Source organism: Marmota flaviventris, chromosome 12 (genome assembly GCF_047511675.1).
Source record: "Marmota flaviventris isolate mMarFla1 chromosome 12, mMarFla1.hap1, whole genome shotgun sequence".
Taxonomy (NCBI): Eukaryota; Metazoa; Chordata; class Mammalia; order Rodentia; family Sciuridae; genus Marmota; species Marmota flaviventris.
The window spans coordinates 31785634-31805840 of record NC_092509.1 but is presented as its reverse complement, the minus strand read 5'-3'; the positions used below and the strand labels follow the sequence as shown (position 1 = coordinate 31805840).

The 20207-nt window shown below is 36.8% G+C and overlaps 1 protein-coding gene across 2 annotated transcripts in view; it reads left to right on the top strand.

Moving 5' to 3' along the window:
• Nucleotides 1-10780: 10780 nt before the first annotated feature.
• Armc3 (armadillo repeat containing 3) overlaps nt 10781-20207 on the top strand; it is a 94789-nt gene continuing 85362 nt past the window's right edge. For both annotated transcript variants that reach the window (XM_027928648.3, XM_027928647.3), the window contains exons 1-2: nt 10781-10828; nt 19094-19211. In XM_027928648.3, the coding sequence (XP_027784449.2) occupies nt 10781-10828; nt 19094-19211 (166 nt within the window). The remainder of the gene's footprint in view (nt 10829-19093; nt 19212-20207) is intronic.

Sequence of the window (20207 nt, the reverse complement as noted above, 5' to 3'; positions counted from 1 at the left end):
TGTGATTAGCATAGCCATTTAGGAACATAGTATGAAATTTTCTCAAAAAAACTAGAAATGAAATTTCCATATCATAGAGCAATTTCACTTCTGGGTATATATATCCAAAGAAATTGAAATTAGTCTGTTGAGGAGACATCTGTAGTCACATGTTCACTGCAACATTATTCACGATAGCCACAATATGGAATCCACCTTTGTGCTCATCAGTGGAGGAGAGGATAAAGAAAATGTGGGACCGGATGGAATAGTATTAAGCCTTAAAAATCAGAAAATGGTCATTTGTGACAACATGGATGAAAGTGAAGGACATTATGAAAGTAAAAATAACCATGTCTTGGAGAAAGACAAATAAGATCTCACTCACATGTGGAATCTAAAAGAGGATATTTCAGAGAAGTAGAGAGTAGAATGGTGGTTACCAGAGCCTGGGGATGTGGATATGGGTCCAAGGGTACAAAGTTGTTTTACAGGAGGAATCAGTTCTGATGTCATGTTGCACAGTAGAGTGACTATTGTTAATAATAATGTATTGCATATTTCAAAAAAACTAACAGTGTGGATTTTAAATATTCTTACCATAAAAACATGATAAGTACTTGAGGCAATAGGCTAATTAGACTGATTTGATTATTCCAAGATGTATACATGCATCCAAACATTAAGATGCTCATTAAGATGTTCATTAAAATGCTCTTCCCATTTTACCTCATAAATACTTAGTCAATTGAAAATGAAATAACATTTTAAACAAAAATAAATACACAAGTAACAAATATTGAGCCTATAAAACATTTATAAATAAAATAGCCTCAAATGTTAAATGTCAAAGTTGAGTTTGACCTTGCAAATATTTTTTTTCCTCTCTCTCTCCAGATTTGTAGCTCAAATTTTCTACATGTAATTCCAGATCAAAACCTTTCATATTCTTGGTGAGAAAGTATGTTTACAGTAGTGGTAGCAAGTATCAGATTATGTTTTTCTTTGATGCATTAAAATGGCATTCTTGCCATTTATAGGTACTTTGAACTTTGATTTTTAAAAAATTATATGTTATAGTTTTTATCATTTTAAAAATATAATTACTCTTTTTCTTTCTTTGACCTATGCAACATTGAAATTTTTTGTGGTAATGACTAGGTTTTAAATCCCTTAAAATGATTTTATATTATTTCAAAACCTTAACAAAATTTTATTTTGGCATAAGTAGATAATCCTCTAGTGATATTCCTAACTCGTTGGACTACACATTGGAACATTTAACTAAATATCATTAACAATTTTTTCTTTTAATCTATTAGTGTTGATCATGCACAATATTACCTTTCCTGTGATCCTTCCGTTTTATGTTCATTAAGATGCTTAAAATTCTATTTAACACATTTTTAAAGCTTAACCTAATATTAGGTGTAACTGATTTCATAAAATAATTTTGGTTTGTATTTTAAGCTTGGTTTAAAAGTTTCAAATCTTTTTTTTTTTTTTAAGGTATATATTTTGAGAGGTGGAGCTGTTCTGATTTGCTCGGCACATTGTTTCACTTGGTAGCCTGTCAGAGAAAGCAGGGCTGGGGGTGGTACTGAGTAGATGGATAGAATTAATGGAGAAGATAAATGTCAAATTAAGACAATCTTCATTTTACTGCACTAAAATGACTTAATCTTCTCAATTCCTTGATTTCCTTGGCTATTTATTTCTGCAGAATTGTTTTAAAAGTCATCTCTGAAAGTTGAGCCTAGAACCTACTCCTTTAGCCTATAATAACACTATAAGTCTCTAATTTCCTGCTAGAATTGATTTTGTTTACTGCAAGGGAACTTCAAGTGATCCAACACATAGAACCAGAAGCAGCGTTTTGATGTTAGAAGCTCAAGGAGGTAAACCTGGGGCTAGTTGTTTGACCCGGTTGAATTTGAAAACACTGAGGGTCCATTTATTTTGAGAGGATGTCTTATTGGAAGTCATCTGTGGTCTCAGGGAAAAAAAAATATATCTATTGGAGATTTTTTTTTCTATTTTATTTTTTGCTTCTTTTTAAAAATTTATTTTTTAATTTATTTATTCTAATTAGGTATATATGACAGCAAAATGCATTTTGATTCATTGTACACAATTGCAGCACAATTTTTCATTTCTCTTGTACACGATGGAGCATCGCACCCTATGTGCAGTCATACATGTACCTAGGGTGATGATGTCCATCTCATCTCATCATCTTTCCTGCCCCCATGCACCCACCCTACCCTCGCTCCCGTTTGCCCATGTTGGAGATATTTTTGACAGACCAGGTGGCCACTGCCTTAGCACTATATGGCAAACAAAAGGATTACAAAGGACACAGGGTGGGCAGGTTATTCTAATTACACTGGGTAATTACACTGAGACAGGTTTAGAGTTTTACATTCCTAGTAGAAGTCATTACTAGAGTCCCTGTGACTGCCACACAATGATACCTTACCTCTTGTAAGGTCTCCACACAATCTGGCTCTGTCAACAATGCATAGCTTCATCAGGCTTCCAGAAAAGCTTAGGAGCAGTAACTGGGCCAGAAGCAATGTGCAGCCCAGTGTCTAGGTTATGGTTTCTAAATTCATTAATTATCTCTGGAGGTGCCAAGGCAACGATTCATTCTGGAAAACTTTTCTACATGAGGTATATTTCATAGTAATCAGACTGTTGATGAATAAAAGACCTTATTAAAATTCTAGGCAATAAATTCAGAATGAAAAAAAAAAGCTAAAGCAAAAGAAAGAAACTAAGGAAAGAAGGAAGGAAGGAAGAAATGCAGATTGGAACAGATGAAATAAAAATGTCTTTAATTTGTAGGGGATATGACTGCATCAAAAAATCCTAATGAATCTACAAAATCTTACTACAAGTAATAGTGAGCTTAACAAGGTCACAGTGTACAAGTTTAATATAAAAGAAATCAAATGTATTTTAATACTATAAATGACCATTTCAAAATTGAAATTTAAAAACTACTCTTTACAGTAGCATAAAAGATCCACAAAATACTCGGATGCAAGCTTTTAAAAAAAATGAATGCAGGGGTAAGGGATGTATCTCAGTGGTCAAGCATTTGCAGAGCATGCATGAGGCCCTGGGTTCAATTCCCAGCACCACCAAACAAATGAACAAATAAACAAACAAAAACCATGAGTGTGAGTTCTATACATGCAGAGGAGAAATCTTTAAATAATCAAACAGATGGACAGATACACTGTTCTCGTGAATTAAACAATTCAATATTGTTGTCAATTCTCTCTAAATTTATCTATAGATTTAATGCAATCTCAATCAAAATCCCCAGCAGATTTCTTGTAGAAATTGACAAATTAGTTTCAAACCACGTTGGAAACACAACAGACTTAGGATGGCCAAAACAACTTTAAAAGAAACAAATCCACAAGACTTACTGTAAAGCTACAACAATCAAAGAGATTGAGGTATTCGTGTAACGCTAGATATCCTGATCAAAGGGACAGAATAAAGCCCAGAAATAGACCAACTTACAAAGGATGAAGGTGCCAAAGTATTCAATATGTAAAGAATAATGTTTTCTTCAAGTGGTAGTGGAACATTTGGACATCCATATGCAAAACTGATCCTCAAACCATCGCATAACATATACAAAAATTAACATGACACAAATTATAGATCTAAATGGAAGAGTCAGAACTATAAGACTTCTAAAACAAGATGCAAGAGAGAGACTCTTATTTTTTTCCCTTTTGGGTGAGGGAAAGATTTCTTAAGTAGGGCAAAAGCAAAACTAAACATAAGAGCAACAAAATCTAACCTTCAAAAAAAATGAGTGATTGGAAATTTATCAACACATAATAATTCTGAAGTTTGAAAGATGTTTTTAAGAAATGATAAACCCTACACTGGTAGAAAATATGTATCTGATAAATGTATCTGATAAATGGCCTTATCCAGAATTTATAGAGAACTTTTCCAAGTCAATAAGACAGACAATCCAATTAGAAGTAGGAAAAATATTTGAACAGATACTTCATAAAACAAGGTACAAAAAATGGCTAACAAGCACATAGAATGAGATCATCATTAGTCATGAAGGAAGTGCAAATTACAACCAGAAGGTGACACTGTTATATGCCCACTGGAATGGCTAAAATTAAAAGGACCGACAATATCAAGTGCTATAGAGCATATGATGCAATCGGATTTCTCCTTCATTGCTGGTGGGAATACAAGTACAGAATAGTTCCTTTGGAAAGCAGTTTGGCAGTTCTCATAACATTAAACATATACATGGCATAAAACTCAGAAATTCCACTCCTGGGTATTTTCCCAAGGAAGGAGAAACATATGTTCTCACAAAAACCTGAATATAAATTTCCAGAGCAGGATTTATTTATAGCAGTCCCAAATTGGAAAGGACCCAAATATCCATCAACCAGTGAATGTCTGGATGTTGAATCTCCATGCTGTGCAATACTACTCAGCAATAAAGAGAGACAATCTACTGATACACGCAACATCATGGACAAATCTCAAAAGCACTGTGCTAAATTAGAAGAGTCAGACACAAAAGTCTGCATATTATGTGACTCCATTTATAAGACCTTCTAGAAAAGGCAAAATTATAGGGAAAGAAACAAAGCAGTTGTTCCCAAGGAAGTGGGGTGGAGGGAGAGGTTTGACTTCAAAGGGGCATGAGAAAAACTTGGGATGATGGAAATATTCTGTCTTCATTGTGGGTAGTGGTACAGCTGTAAGCCCTTCTCAGAACTCATCCAACCATATATATTAAAATAAACATGACAAAAATAGGCATACTCAGTGAAGACTAAGTCTATGAGAAAAAAATCAAAACAATGGTTTTAATTATTTCATTGACACTCTTTATGACTTACTATAATACTGTATTTTCAGAATGAGCTGGTATGATGCATTGGTATAGAACATGTCTATAAATGTCAAGCCAACCTCAATTCAAGTCTTGCTCCTGCCAATGACTTCATTCATACTTCCTAGGATTATGGTGGGGAGCTAATGATTCATTTTAACCACTTCATGACTGGCTCATAATAAATATTCACCAAATGCCAGTTATTCAAAGAAACTTTAGAAATTGCCTCAGTGAGGAGACACACATACAAACAAATAAATGATAACATCATGTAAAAATAACAAATATATCAAGTGTAGGGTATAGTAATTGCACAAAATGAGAAATGTTTCACTGTGTTGAGGACAGTGAATTGCTTCAGGAAATCATGACCTTGATAAAACTGAAAAACAAATAGTGTTTTTCAGGCTCATTGGGGAGTGAAGGGCACAAAATGTCATGGTGTGCTTGAAGAATGATGAGCAATTGGCTATTTTTTTTGAGTGATGAAAGAAATGATTATAGAAGGGAGGAGTCAGAACAAGAAGAGTTTTGAATTCCAATTTAAGAAGATACTCGCACCCCATCATGCAGCCGAGCAACTGGGAACCTGCAAAGAGAGATAAATTAGACTTGCATCTTATAAAGATTACTTTGATAACCCTAGAGACAAGAGATCAAAGCTAGGATGAGACTAGGAGACAAGAGATCTGTCAGAAGGCTTGCTAGAGGAATCCAGGTAGAGGATGGTGACATTTTGTATTTGGGCTGTGAGAATGGAAAGGTGAGAATTAACTCAGAAGATGTTTAGAATCTAATAATTGTGCATGAAGGAGAATGGGTGGCAGACTTTGTGTTTTGGTAGGTATGTGGGTGCTTGTCCCTTTGATAAGCAGAAAAAAATATGTTTTTCTGGTGAAATGATGCATTTAGGTGGGTAGTGTTGATGGTTGAGGTGTCTGTGGACTTGTAGCTGGAGCTGCCCAGCAAGTAGAAAGATACATGAGCCTAGAGCTCAGTGTCAGAATTGGGTGGGGAGTTGTATATGTGGCAATTGAAGTCACAGATAAAAATAAGATTGTCCCAGAAAAAGCATATGGTGTGAGAACAAATCTCTGGGGAACAGCAACACTTGAGGAATAATGGGCATGGAAATAAGAGGACGATCAAGAGCAAGTGGCATCACAGAAATCAAAGACGGAGTTTCAAGTACAAATTATCACCAAGAATGTTATATGCAGGAGCAATGTCAAGGAACACAAAGACTGAGAAGTATCTGAAGGATTTGAGTAGTTTGAGGGCCTGGAAAAAAACTGATCATTATAGTCTGAAGTGTGAATGGGAAGTTGAAGATGCAGAAGTACCTAGCAACCTATTTTTTTTGGTAAATTAATGATCAGAAGGAGAAAAAGAATGATAGACGGGTAGCTAGAAGGATCTGAGATTGCTATGGTTTGGATAAGTGTCCCACAAAGGTCTGTGCGTTAAAGGCTTGGTGCCACTATTGGGAGGTGCTATGGAAGCAGGGTCTAAAGGGAGGCCTTATGTAATTGGGAGTGTGTCCTCAAAAAGGACTGTGGGACCCCAGCCCCTTCCTGTCTGGTTCTTCTACTTTCTAGCTCATGAGATGTGCATTTTGCTCTGCCATTGCTCCTGCCATGATGTGCCACCCTGGTCAGAGTCCCTAAAACAAGGCCACTCAATCTTAGACTGGAATATCCAGAACTAGGAGCCAAAATAAGTCTTCTTTTTATAGGTCAATTGCCTCTGGTTTTTAATTATAGTAACAGAAAACTGATCACCACCAGGATCAAAGGGAGTTTTTGTTTTTTTTGTAAGGCACTGGAGAGACTTAACTATATTTATAAATTGATGAGGAATGAGGAAACAAGTTGGAAAAGAAAAATAGAAGACTGAATATACAAAAGGGTATTACTCAAAGTCCAACCAGAAGGCAGAAGTCACACCAGATACTTCACAATAAAAAATTTAATATGAAGAACTGTTAGGTATAGATGACACTGTCCAGTAATTTAAAAGGTGGGAAGGGAACATAAAAACATATCAACGTAGCAATGCTGAGGGACTAATGGGGGCAGGAGTTGCAAAATGTAAAGAAGGAAAGATTTTTTTGTTAAAGGCAAAGTAAGAGTGGGGCTGGAATTGTAGTTCAGCAGTAGAGCGTTTGCCTAGCACGTGTGAGGCCCTGGGTTTGATTCTCAGCACGGCATAAAAGTAAGTAAATAAAAATAAAGATCCATCAACAACTAAAAAAAGTATTTTAAAGAAAGTAAATGCAATGTAAGAGTATTTTATAAAGATGGCTTAATTAAATAAAAATGAAAGGATATTCTGAGAGTTGCACATACCTGGCAAATAGTGGATGCTTAATAAATGAAATGATGAGGGAATAGAATGATCAAAAAATCAATAGGAGAAAAGTATGGAAAAACAGGAGGGAAGAGAAGTTTTGGCTGGGACTGGAGTGGTAGAGAATGCTTGGAATCTACAAGGTAGAACAGGAATGCAGCAGGCAACCTTATAGGGGGAAAGCTTTACCTGGGCGATTGGGAAGAACGACAGTAAGGGGAGAAAGGTGGTTAGGAGGAGGTTTTTAAGAGTCTGGTTCGTTCCGTGGGAGAGGATTGGATAGCTTCGTGCACAGAAAGTTGGCAATGAAGGTCCGCAGCCTCGTGAAGCCCCCTCAGAAGGTGGCGATTTGGTGTCTTTTGTACAGATTCCGGCTGAGGCTTGAAGATGAGAGAATGCAATAGCATCTGCTTATAAGGCTCAGCAGCTTGCTCCCCATTTACAGTTTTTACCTGACTCAACAAGGAGAGAGGAGAATTCCCGTGGGGTTTTTTTTTTTTTTTCTTAACATTTTGAAAAGGTCTTTCAATTTTTTTTTTTAATTTGTTCTAATTAGTGCATTCCTGATTTTTACTCTGGCCCAAAACATGGACTCGCGGAACGGAGGACGCACTTGGCTCCTTGGCGACTGAAAGCTGCCCAGGGCTGGGCAAGGGGGGCAACTGGGAAGCACAGAGCTTGCTCCCTGGCGGAAGCGCGCAGGCGCAGAACGGAGTCACCTAGCAACCCAGGGACAACTGTGGACCCGGAGGTGCGCCTGTATCTGCAGGTGCGGTTTATTGGTTCTGAGCAAAGGCTGTTCGGGGGAACCTCCCTGCAGGTACACCTGCCTCTGGGGATTGGAGAGGCGCAGAGCAGAGCCCACTGCAAAACTTGGGGAAGGAGAAAGTGCCATTCGGATGGGAACTGCTGGGACAACTGAGGGAACACCTTAGAGGTGGTCGCTTCCCTGCAGTGTTAGAAGGGCTAAGGATGGGTTTCCTAAGCGTCAAGCCCACCTCACCTTTAAAAGGTGACAAAATCGAGGTCCCCAGAGGGGATCTGAAGGTCTAAGATGACCAGAGAAGCGGGGCCCACTTGCTTTAGCGCCCCTCTCCTCTTTAAGTCTGGGCAAAATGAACCTCAGCCTTAGAAAAGATTTGAGATAGTAGGAGAAATACAAATGACCAATAAACTCATAAAAAGCAACGTGGCTCTAGAAGAGGCAGATTTAAAGCAGACTTGTTTTCCTACCCAATATCCAGAATTTGGTACCTTTTCACACAGTGATTTTGCTGCTGGGATTTGTCTTCAAGGAACAGTTGGAGATGTGGGTGGAAATTTTAAGAGATGTGCATTGCAGCTTTGTACATAATTTCAGAGGATTGAAAATAAGAGACTAGCTAGATAAATAATGGACTTTGAAATATTATTTCAATGGCATGCTACATGAATCTGTTGTAGATGATTTTAGTGATAAATAAAGACTAAAATTTCATGAACTTACCTGAAATTTAAGAATTTAATAGGAAAATGGTTCCAGGAATGGAAAGTGTAAATAGGGAATAGAAATCCAGTTAGAATCACGAGCTCACTATAGAAAACACAGAAAAAGAAACTATGTTGAAATAATACTAATCTCCCTGACTGTATCTTAGGGTGGTTTTTATTTTATTCTTTGTCTCATTCTATGTTTTCCAAATTCTCTACAATGAAATGGATTAGAGATATCTCTTGTATAGTCCCATATCAGCTGTTTATTTCCCCACTAACTACCATACCCAATGTGGTATTAAAATACAGATGCTTCTAATTTCATATTATTGCCTAAAACTGGCTCTATCAAATGCAGTTATGTATGTTTAGGTTATTTTAGCTTCTGCTCTTTGTTATGCAATTGCTACAAATACTATTAGTATTATATGTTTCTGAGTGAAAATCATATGATTTAAAGCAACTTTATGCAGGTATAATTTAATTGCTTCTTGAATGTTATTCATAGGAATAATATTCTTTTATAAGCCAGAGGCTGCTATATTTTGGAATTATAAAGAGCTATTAATTCACTTTTTGTTCCTAGAGATTGATAGCTCTTCATTTGTCCATAATGGGAATAGTTCATGTGTCCACCTGAAATATTATAGGCACAAGGTCTAGGGCCAACATACTTTTCAAGCACCTAGAAAAGATATAGAGATTTGAAAAAAAAATTGGCTCTAATTTATGAAAAAAAAAAACTAAGAAACTAAATTTTTATTAATATTAAATTTTCATTACATCTAAAACCAATTTTCTCATTTTGCAAGAATTTCCACATATACATACTAATTGCTGAGTAATTTCAACAGCAAAATTTTTGATGAAAATTGCATTTAATGGAGGATGTGAGTTCACTTTGGTATTTTAAATACTGGATATAGTGTAAGGTAGCACATTACAAAATAAATCTTCCAGTCCCTCAAAGATCTTACACTTTATGTGACCTAAAGTTAGTGACCAGGAATAAACATCTTTCAGAGGTCTCTATGATAGTTACCATGAAAGTGTGGCTTTTTAAAGTGTTTGATAAATTCTCCTCAGTGTTTCCAACACTAGAAGTTGCTATTGGCCTTTTATAAGCACTTTGAACTAACCTTGACACTGTAGATTCTCTCCAAGAATTTCCTGTTTCCCAAGGTTTCTTTTGGAGACTATGGAAATTTCTGTATAGCTAGTCCACACCATCCAAGACTGCCAACATAACCCAAAAACTCTCATTGAAGAAAACTAGGGAGATTGGGTCACTCTAATAGGCACCAACATCTTGGGAGGCTCTAAACCCAGTTGAGTTACACCTCTGTGGTGTGTTAACTATATATGTATATTATTCTTTTGACTTTTTTCCACACAGCCTTGGGCATACAAGGGCAGGAAGAAAAGAGTCGTATAAGGAACAGCCCTAACTTCTTCAGATTCTCAATTGTTTTTTAATTGAGCTACAGATTATATTAAACTTTTTATAATCTAGGAAAATAACACAAATGTTGATTCAGATGCAGTAGACCTTGTATACCATTCATGAAATCGTTATTCCCAAGAAAAGTAGAGCTAATCATTTTTATAGATATTGAATGCCTAATATATACTAGACATTGTTGTAGGTGCTTAGGAGAGATGAGTGCCAGAAAATAGACAAACATCCCTGCTTTGTAACAGTTTTTCCGATCTCAAAAGTAACTTGGATTTAGTCTCTCAAGCATGTAAGCTATAAACATGGGAAAGCATTTTCTGTTATGTGAGCAGAAGTTATGTCACTAATATATTCACCTCCTATCTAACCTGGAAACCACAACTTATGCTCAACAATCTTAGCAATAAGTTCCTTTAAAATTGTAGTGTTTAGAATAGAGATACTGGTGACATGTTCATATGTGTGCAATAATTTCCTACAGGTATTGCGATTTCTTTTATTAGGTAACAATGTAAAGTAGAAAGTATACCCCCTCCAAGAACATGGGTTACTGAGAGATTTGCACACATTCATAAAGCAGAAGTGTCACTTTATAAAGCATTTTTTTTGCATCTTTTTCCAGGATGGGTAAAAAGATAAAAAAGGAAGTAGAACCTCCTCCTAAAGATGTGGTAAGTTTCTGATTTGAATACTAGTAGCTTTAACCACCAGTTTTAAAAATAAATTGTTCGGTTTGGCATGTACCAGTACATACATGAATACATGGTGGCAGAAGTCCAAAGTCTGACTAATGATAAGATTAGTCAGAGAAATCTAACATTAGATAAACAAACATCTACAACATTGTCATTATATAATTAGCACAATTAAGGAGTAATTGTTAGTTTTTCCAGTATGTGGATGGCATGTTTATAGCCTTGTTAATGAATAAATAGTTTTAGTTCATTCTTTTAAATACTTCAGGGTTACATTTGCCAGTCTTTCATTAATGTGAATTACCCAAGTGAATTTTCGAAAATTCACTTTAGACGTCATGCTATAGCTCTAAGACATGTGTAAAGGATTGTCTGTGGATAACCTTGGACATGAGAAGTCCTGTATTTTCTAGTTCTAACAAAAGAGTCTCCTGGAATAATTCCCCACCACAGTAGGCCCTTCTTTCTCTTAATAGCACAATTTTATTTGCTCCCTTTAATCAATTGCTAAAAGATTGTGTTAAAAACAGAAAGTGACCTTTGACAACTTTTGGTTTAGAAACATTTCAAAACAGATGTTTGTTGTGATTTTCTTCAGATGGGATCTGAATAGAAAAGAAATGAAGATAGTGCCCAGACTCGGAGACTTTTAAATTTTGCAAGAAACTTTGAGCTTCCTACAGAAACTTCCCCTCCAGAATGGAGCATTGTGGTTAAGACCAAAAGCTTTGTCCCAGCTTGGCCTCTCATGAGCTGTGTTATTTTGGCCACTTTGCCAAAATTGGCCAAGTTATTTCAGTATTTTCTTATCTCTTACATGAGAATTGTACTCTCAAACTCATTTGGATCGTTGTATGAATTAAACCAAAATGAATTACATAAAATTCTGGGTGCCTAGGAGCTAGCATTCAGTAAATAAGATCTATTATGGGAATCCCCTGGATTGTGCTTTATACACACACACACACACACACACACACACACAAACACACACACCCTATCAACATAGGTGTGATACTTCAACAGAGGAACAAAAACCATAGAAGCACCTGTCTGCTTCAGGCCAGGAAGCCTTTGCAGACGCGATCACTGTGGTCGTGTGATGTCATTTCATTCTGGCTGCTTTCCTTTGGACACACTCCTAAAACATGGCAGATCCTATTTACTCCGTGCGTCCTAGGTTTGCATTACCCTGCTTTTTATTGCCAAATAGCATTATTGGCATCTTAGCAGAAAGTCGACTCAGGAACATAGCTCTTGGCAAGAAACACACTCTGATTAGAATAAACAATAGATAAATTTGTCTTAATACCCTTTCTATAATTTCATAATGTATTGCTGGGATTGTTCTTTCTACTCCAGTCTTTAGGGATACAGTGGAGGACTAAAGAAATTCAATCTTCCTTCCTGGGTTCCCAACATCCTTGGGGGTAGCCAAAGACACCTGTGACAATTACCAGTGGTCCCTGACTATTTATTGCCTATTCCAAGGGCCTTCCATCCTTCTCCTACTCTGACTTTGTGTTAACAAAGCTGAGAGAGTCACATGAAAATATCTAATTCCTTTTCTTCCTTATAAATTCAAATACTTCAAAACAGGTATCCTAACCCAGAACTTGTTTCAAAGTCTGCCTCTTCACAGTCTATGAAAGTTCTGTTCTACAAACTGTAAATGAAAACCAGATTTAAAAGAGGAATATACAAATGCATAAGAAAATAAACTAATAAACTAACAAACTAATAAACTAATGGTAATCTGTTCACCATATATTTCCTGAGCATTGTTTCCAATGATTTTAACTTTTAATTAGCATTTTGTCTACTGCTTAAAATGGGTAATAGAGAGAACAGGGTATTTGGAGATATGATTAGAACAAGACGGTTCCTTGGTTTTCATAATTTTCTCATTGGTCATAACATTCATTAATATACACATATGTGGTTTCTGGATCTACACTTCCTTCTCATGAAAGGGACACCAGCTAAGAAGTTGCCTAGATATGGAGAAGATACTGTTTGAATGACCAACACGGGACGTTCTGCCTTCCCAAATCACTTTCATGTTGGGCTGAAAGGTTGTTTGTGATGCTTTAATAAAAGAAAAGTTCCTGTGGAATGATTGCACAAAAGAATCCCTAATATAAAGGATTCTACAAAGCATTCTTTAGTATAAAGCAAGATATTCAGTGACTAAGAGCATAGATTCTGGAGTTACACTGCTTAAGTTTAATCCTCATTCCACCCACCTTCTTCCCACTTCGGGCAAGTTTCCTACCCTCTGTGTACCACAGTGAGGATGGAATGCTACCTACTTTATTGGACTACCCAATGAAGATCAGATAAGAATAAGGTACTTAGAACAGTGCCTAACACTAGGTAAGAATTTAGCAAATGTTGTTGATAGTAAAGATGTAGTTGAGGGTGCTGTTCATCATTCTGCAGAACAGACGAGTTTGTATCAACTGTCCAAGCAGGCAGGGATATCAGATGTGGGAAGCCAGTTGGCCATGAATGCTCCCAGGAGCCTGGTGTTCGGCCACCATGATTCATGGTCAGGCCTTTTTGAGTTTGCAAGGGTGGAAATTGTGTTCTCTCAATATTTCAGAGGTGACTGAGCATCAGTGAATAAACCTACAGTATCTTAAGTTCTCATTAGACTGACACCTGGCCCTAAAATCTTAAGGATTAAGGATCAAGTTACCTGAACATTTGTGTTAATGGATCAGCACTTTCTAGCATGGTGATTATCAAATCAAAGCAACAGAAAATAATAGAACATGTTCCCCCACTTGGGCTCTAAATCCATTTCCTGGTAAGAGTGGGTTGTCTCCTGGGGAATTGCTTTTCCCAGACCTTCATCATCAGTCTCAGAACTTAACCTTTAATCATTTGTCATAGGCTGATAGCACTGCCACTTTTTGTTTTTTAACAAAGGACCAAAGGGAGTTATTTTCTGATCTTTCTCCCTCATCACAGATAGACAAAAACACCATGAATTAATTAAAAAGAATCAACTCATAAATAACATACACATAAATAATAATACACATAAATGACATACACGTGTGGTTCATTATCAGTTTGCTTTCTTTGCTCTAAAAGTTTGCTGCTTTTATTTAGGTTGTAAAGTAAACTAAAGGCAAATTCAGCTATATTTATTTTAACCATTGGATATTTTAGCAGATTGTTACCAATGTCTAGATTTCTCTACTAAAAGTTCATATTAGATGAGTGCAACTTACTTCCGGCTGTCTGTCTGGCTCTATCCTAGGCAACTGGATCCTCATGATCTGAGACCACTGATGTGGTAAACACATTCCATTAAAAATCAAAAGAGCCTTTTATTTTCACATATTGCCACCATAAAAGTCACTCGACTCTCATGATCTATCTGTTTCCACTGAGCTCAACTTAATAGCTTTGTACTCTTTTCAGCCTTGGCTGTATGATACAGTAATCATTAGCTATATGTAGTTATTTTAATTTAAGTCTATAACAATTAAAATTAACAACCAAAAAGTGATTAAGAATTCAGTTCCTCAGTCTCATTGGCCACATTTAAATTGCTCAAGAGCCACACACGACCTGTGAATGGCATATTGAACAACACGAAATCGAAACATTTCCATCAGTGAAGTTTCATGGACACCATCATTCTTGACAAGTCTTATTTCTTTAACAGAGATATAAAATGTCTTTATGAGTCTCTGGCCTCTCCAACTGACGGGGCTTAAAATGCAAAGCTTAGCCAAAAATGCTTCCCCTTTCTTCGATTCTTTCTGTAAATAATTTTGGTTCGTCATTTATTTTGTACAGAGCGCGAAATTATAATTTCACAACAAGCTTGTTGGTGACTGCAGCTTCCTCATGGGAAAGCAGATGAGACGTGTAATTACAGCCTAGTATTATTTATTTAGTCATGTGGCATTCTGTTATAGCTATCATTTTATTCTCAGTGCCTTTTTAAATAAAAAAATTACTATAATGCTGTAGGCACCGTAGGAGAAACAAATGCCATGCCAAGTATCTCCATTCTCTGCCAAACACTGGTATTTCTTCTGCTTTGACAGCTCTTTGATTGTAATTCTCATGGTCTCTATCTTCCCTTTAAGCTTCTCATACCCTAAATTGCCTTCTTAATGATGTCCGGAAGATACGGCAAAATACTGGAGTGTTTTCTAAATCATTCAGACAGATTAAATGATATTTACTCTAGTTTTTGTTTAAATGTATTTTCATGTATTCTACTCCTTTAAGAACTGTAGTCACTCTATGCAGATCACAGCATGGCCATGCTTAATCATAGATTTAGTCACATGTTTATTTAAAAATATTAAAGTATTTTTAAATAGGCCCTAGGTCAAGGCAGACAACAGGCAGGCCTGCAGTGCCAAGTACTCAGGGAGCTAAGTCAGGAGGATTGCCTGAGTCGGAAAATTTAACACTATCCTAGGAGACATAGAAAAACCCCACCTCAAAAAGAATTCTTTTTTTTTTTTTGAACAATTACTTGGGAGACTGAAACAGGAGGATCACAAGTTTCAGGCCAGCCCTGGCAACTTAGCAAGATCCTGTCTCAAAATGAAAAATTCTGTAGAAGCAGGGGATGTAATTGAGTGGTACAGTGCCCCTGGGTTCCATCTCTGGTACCACACAATAAGCAAACAAACAGACTTAGAAAGTGAAAGTTCTCAAATGGAAGGAAATCTGTTCTGAATGCAGGGTCCAGTGACCAGCTGGAACATTGGGGAAGCTGCTCTGAGTAGGAAAGGCTGTCTAAGGAATTGGTGGACCATCAGGGAAATTTAGGAATAGGATGAAAATGGAGATCCTTTCCCCACAAAAACGCACTGCAAACCTCCTTTTGCACAGATGCAGTACAAAAAGAAGCCCATCAATGGCTCCATGAACTCAGATTTAGGTTTCCTGACAACAGATGGCAGTACCCAGTTAAAGCACTTTAAGACCACACGTATAAAAAGTTTCCAGGGGTCCTTTAATACATTCCTTCACAATCATGTGTTAAGTACTTCCATATTCTTCTGAGAGCCATAGCCAAGTAGGAATGACGCATGGCAATTTCCTTGTCAGCCTACCCAATGTTGCTTAGAGGGAGGACTCTCCATTGTGGAAATGGGCTTGCCTTGGACCCAGGTCATTTGCCGTGACATTGCATGAATGTTTGAGAAAGGTGACCCTGCTCAAGGACCAGGGTGGATCCGGGTTTAGGGTGGATCTGGGTTTAGGGTGGATCTGGGTTTAGGGTGGATCCCTGCTGGGAATAGGGCGGTTCCAGGTTTAAGGTGGATCCTGCTGGGAATAGGGTGTATCCTGCTGCCTCAGGCGCCCGCTCCTTGAGTTCCTGTTGAGTTCTCGCGAGACTCAGAGAGTATTTGGTATGCAGAGCCTGGTGGAGTGTGTGGATTTTCCCCAGAACGTGCGTGTAGAGTGCCGGTGACAGTTCGGGAATAAAGAGTTGCTGTTTGAATCTACAAGGGTTTTGTGGTGGCTCGGTTATTTTGTGCCCAGCCAGACTGCGGCAATATTCCAGTACTGTTCTTTGGTAATGCAGATAGATAAATACTAACATGTTCCTTTGCCTGAAGAAATTCCTTCACTAACTGGGCAAATATTGAGAGCATACCATTGCAAATGTTCTATATCTTGAGCATAAAGATGGAAACAAAACAAGGTTCAGCTCCAAGGCAACTGTATTCCAGTGAGAGAAGCAGTCACTTAACCATATAACTCAGGAAGTAATGATATCAATAAAGAAAAATAAAGTGGGATGTGAGATAGCGAGTGATGAGACTACTAGGAACAGGATCTAGGTCAGGCAGAGTTCCTAGTGGGGTCACATTTGAAAAAGACTTAAATGAAATGAGGGACTATGCTGTGCGCATATCTGAGGGGAGAACCATAGCCAGAAAACAATAACCAAAGCTTTACATGTGCTTAAGGAATGCCAAGGAAGTTGGGGTAGCTGGAGATTAGTAATCAAGGAGTAGGAGCTGGGCCACAAAGATGGTGGGAGCTGAGTGATCACAAAGAGCCTTTTAGGAAGATGAATTTTTTTTTCTAATGTACAAAAAGTAGAATTCACTGGAAAGTTACAAGGAGAAGAGTAGTGATGTCTGGTTTATTTTTAAAACAAAAAAGAATATCAATCTATCTACATTGTGTAAGAAGGGTGAAAACCAGAAGGCCTATCTGGAGCCCATTTCCAAAGCACCATTAAGATATCTTGGCAGTCAGGACCAAGAGATGACAGTGAAGGAGGAGAGAAGTGGGGATATATACTGAAAGTGATGCTGAGAGGATTTACTGATAGATTATACCCATAGTGTGGGAAGGAGAGGAGTTGAATGATTTTTCAAGATTTGGGGCCTTGGCAACTGAGTGGAAGATGATACAACATACTAAATAGACAAGAAGTCCAAGAAGCAATGCAGTTGGTATTATGTGCTGTTACAGAGAAGTTCAGAAGAATGTAGCTGTGATAAAATAAAAAGAAAGTTCAAGGATTTTTCACATCCTAACCATAATGAAGAAAAACAATCAACATTTTTCCAGAAAACTGCAGGCCTGACAATGAAATAAACCATAATCTTCTGTAGTCTTAAATATTCTTTTAATCCTTTAGAAATGAAATTAAACTATCAAGAAGTGGTAGGTGACATAGTGATCACTAATGGTGTCCCCAGAGAGAGCTATATAGGTGATTCAATAAGGGGGAAAGTCAGATTGGATTGGGCAGCCAGGGGTGAGAGTGAAAAAATGGAGAAAAATACATAGTTTGTAAGGTTTTTGGCTGTGAAAGGGAAGGAAAAGTAGGATGGTATATGGAGGATGATTCATATCTAAGAAAGTTTGTTTTTGTTGTAATAAGAGCTTTGAGAAATTAAGAGTTCTGAAAGACTAAGGTGGCTGCAGTTTGCAGGACAGGGTACCATAAAGGAGGGAAGAACATAGAGAAATATCTCCTGAAATCTGGTTAATGGTCCTCGTGGGTCTTTGAATTTTAAGCTTTACAAGGGGGAACTACACATGGCAAGGAACATGCACAAACAACTATCAGGAAGCTGTCAACTGAATAATTTTTAAAGTTCAGACAGGTCCAGGAAACAATGCAATTTTGACCAGAAAGAGTAAAAGGCCTTATTGAACACTTGAGGCATCATCAGATAGAGTCTCAAAGAGGATCATGCCTTAGTAGTAGCATGACTAAACTAGTTCTATAGTAAAAGGCTCCATAGGGCTTCCATAATAAAGCTAAAAACAGGCCTTAAATAGATCTAGCTGATCCATAGAACAAAATTCAATATATTTTAAGAGATGATTCCTCTCTCCTTGCTACCATAAAAAAAAATCTATACACTCAACTACATAACTTTCACAATGTAAGTTTCCAACAGAAAATGATTAGATATGCAAAAAAGGAAAATATGACCCATAACCAGTAAAACAATCAATCAATAAGCCACTAGAGGAGATAAAATAGGACACTATGTATATATATATATATATATATATATATATATATATATATATATGTGTGTGTGTGTGTGTGTGTGTGTGTGTGTGTGTGTGTATTATTTAAGAGAAGAGAGGAACAGGAAACAAATGGGGCAAAGTGAAAACAAATAGCAAGATGATCAATTAAAGTTCAACTATATCAATAATTATACTAAATATAAATGACCTAATATTCCAATAAAAAGTGAGAGATTGTCAAATGAGTAAAAAGCAAGACCTGGGAAACTCCTTTAAACATAAAGATGCATATAGATTAAAATTTAAAGCATAGAAAAAGAAACATACATGCTTCCCTATATTCCCTAATTATAAGGAATCTAGGGTGACTGTGTTACCATCAGACAATGTATCTTACAATTGCAGGACAAAGAATATTACCAAAGAAAAAGATGAAAATATTATAATGATAAAATTTTTATTTAATTAACTGATTAGCTTATTATTTATTTATTTTTGGTACTGGGTATTGAACCCAGGGGTGCTTAACCACTGAGCCACATTCCCAGCCCTTTTTACTTTTATTTTGAGACAAGGTCTCGCTAAGTTTTGTAGGGTCTTGCTAAATTGCTGAGGCTGGCTTTGAATTTATAATCCTCCTGTCTCAGCCTCCTAAGCTCCTGGGATTACAGGTATATGCCAGCAGCCCTGCTTATGTGATTTTTAAAGCTCATATGTGAACCTGATATTTTTCTCTTTGCATTTCAGTTTGATCCATTAACAATCGAAAGCAAAAAAGCAGCAACTGTGGTGTTAATGCTTAATTCTCCTGAAGAAGAAATTTTGGCTAAAGCATGTGAAGCCATTTATAAATTTGCTTTAAAAGGTTTGGATTTTTTCAGTTTATCGTTCTACTTCATTAGTTACTTAAAATATTTACTACATAATGGGCACTTTTCTCCCTAATCTTTCACTTCCCTTCCTATTAGATGAATTCTTCCTGACAGCTGGAATCTCATTTAATGTACCCCTGAAAGCAGTGTTTCTCCCTAAGTGCCTACCATAATTCTAAGGGGTAAGTTAGTCACTGGATAGAATAGTCATTTGGAAGGTTTTATTGTTGTTTTAAAACTTGTAAAGTCCGGAGAATTAAGGAAATTGAAAAAAAAAATTGCAAAAATGCCACAGTACTTAACAGAGCCCTAGTGGTTAGAGCTGGAAAATAAAATAGTGTTAGATTATAACCCAAAGTAAAATAAAATGAACATCCCTAAGTCCATACTGATATACATAAGTGATTAAATGGATGGATATATAAAGGAAGGAAGGAAGTAAAAACAAATCTCCCATGAAGAAGAATTCCAAGAGCTTACATGGATACTCTGCCCTCAAATAGGTGAAATATAATTTTCCACTTTTGATGGTTTGGTCACACATAGTGACTTCTTCCCAAAGAGTGTCATGTAGAAACAGAGAAAAAAGAACAAATTTACAACAAAGAAACCTGACAAACACTATCCCAGCTAAGTGATCAAAATCTATATCAATAGTGATGTCAGGTTGACAGTATGCACGGTTGGTATCACGCGATGAAAGTGGCCTCTTCTCTTTATGGTATTTCTCCCTAAAACCCATAAACTCAGTCTAATCATGATTTTAAAAAATCAGACAAGGGCTGGGTCTGGTCCTCAGTGGTAGCACTGGGTTCCATTCTCAGCACCACATATAAATATATAAAATAATAAAGGTCTATCAACAACTAAAAAAATATTGAAAAAAAATAAGACCAATCCCAATTCAGGGATATCCTACAAAATACTAACCAGTACTTCTCAAAATGGTCATGGCCATTGAAAACAGGAAAGTCTGAGAACCTCTCACA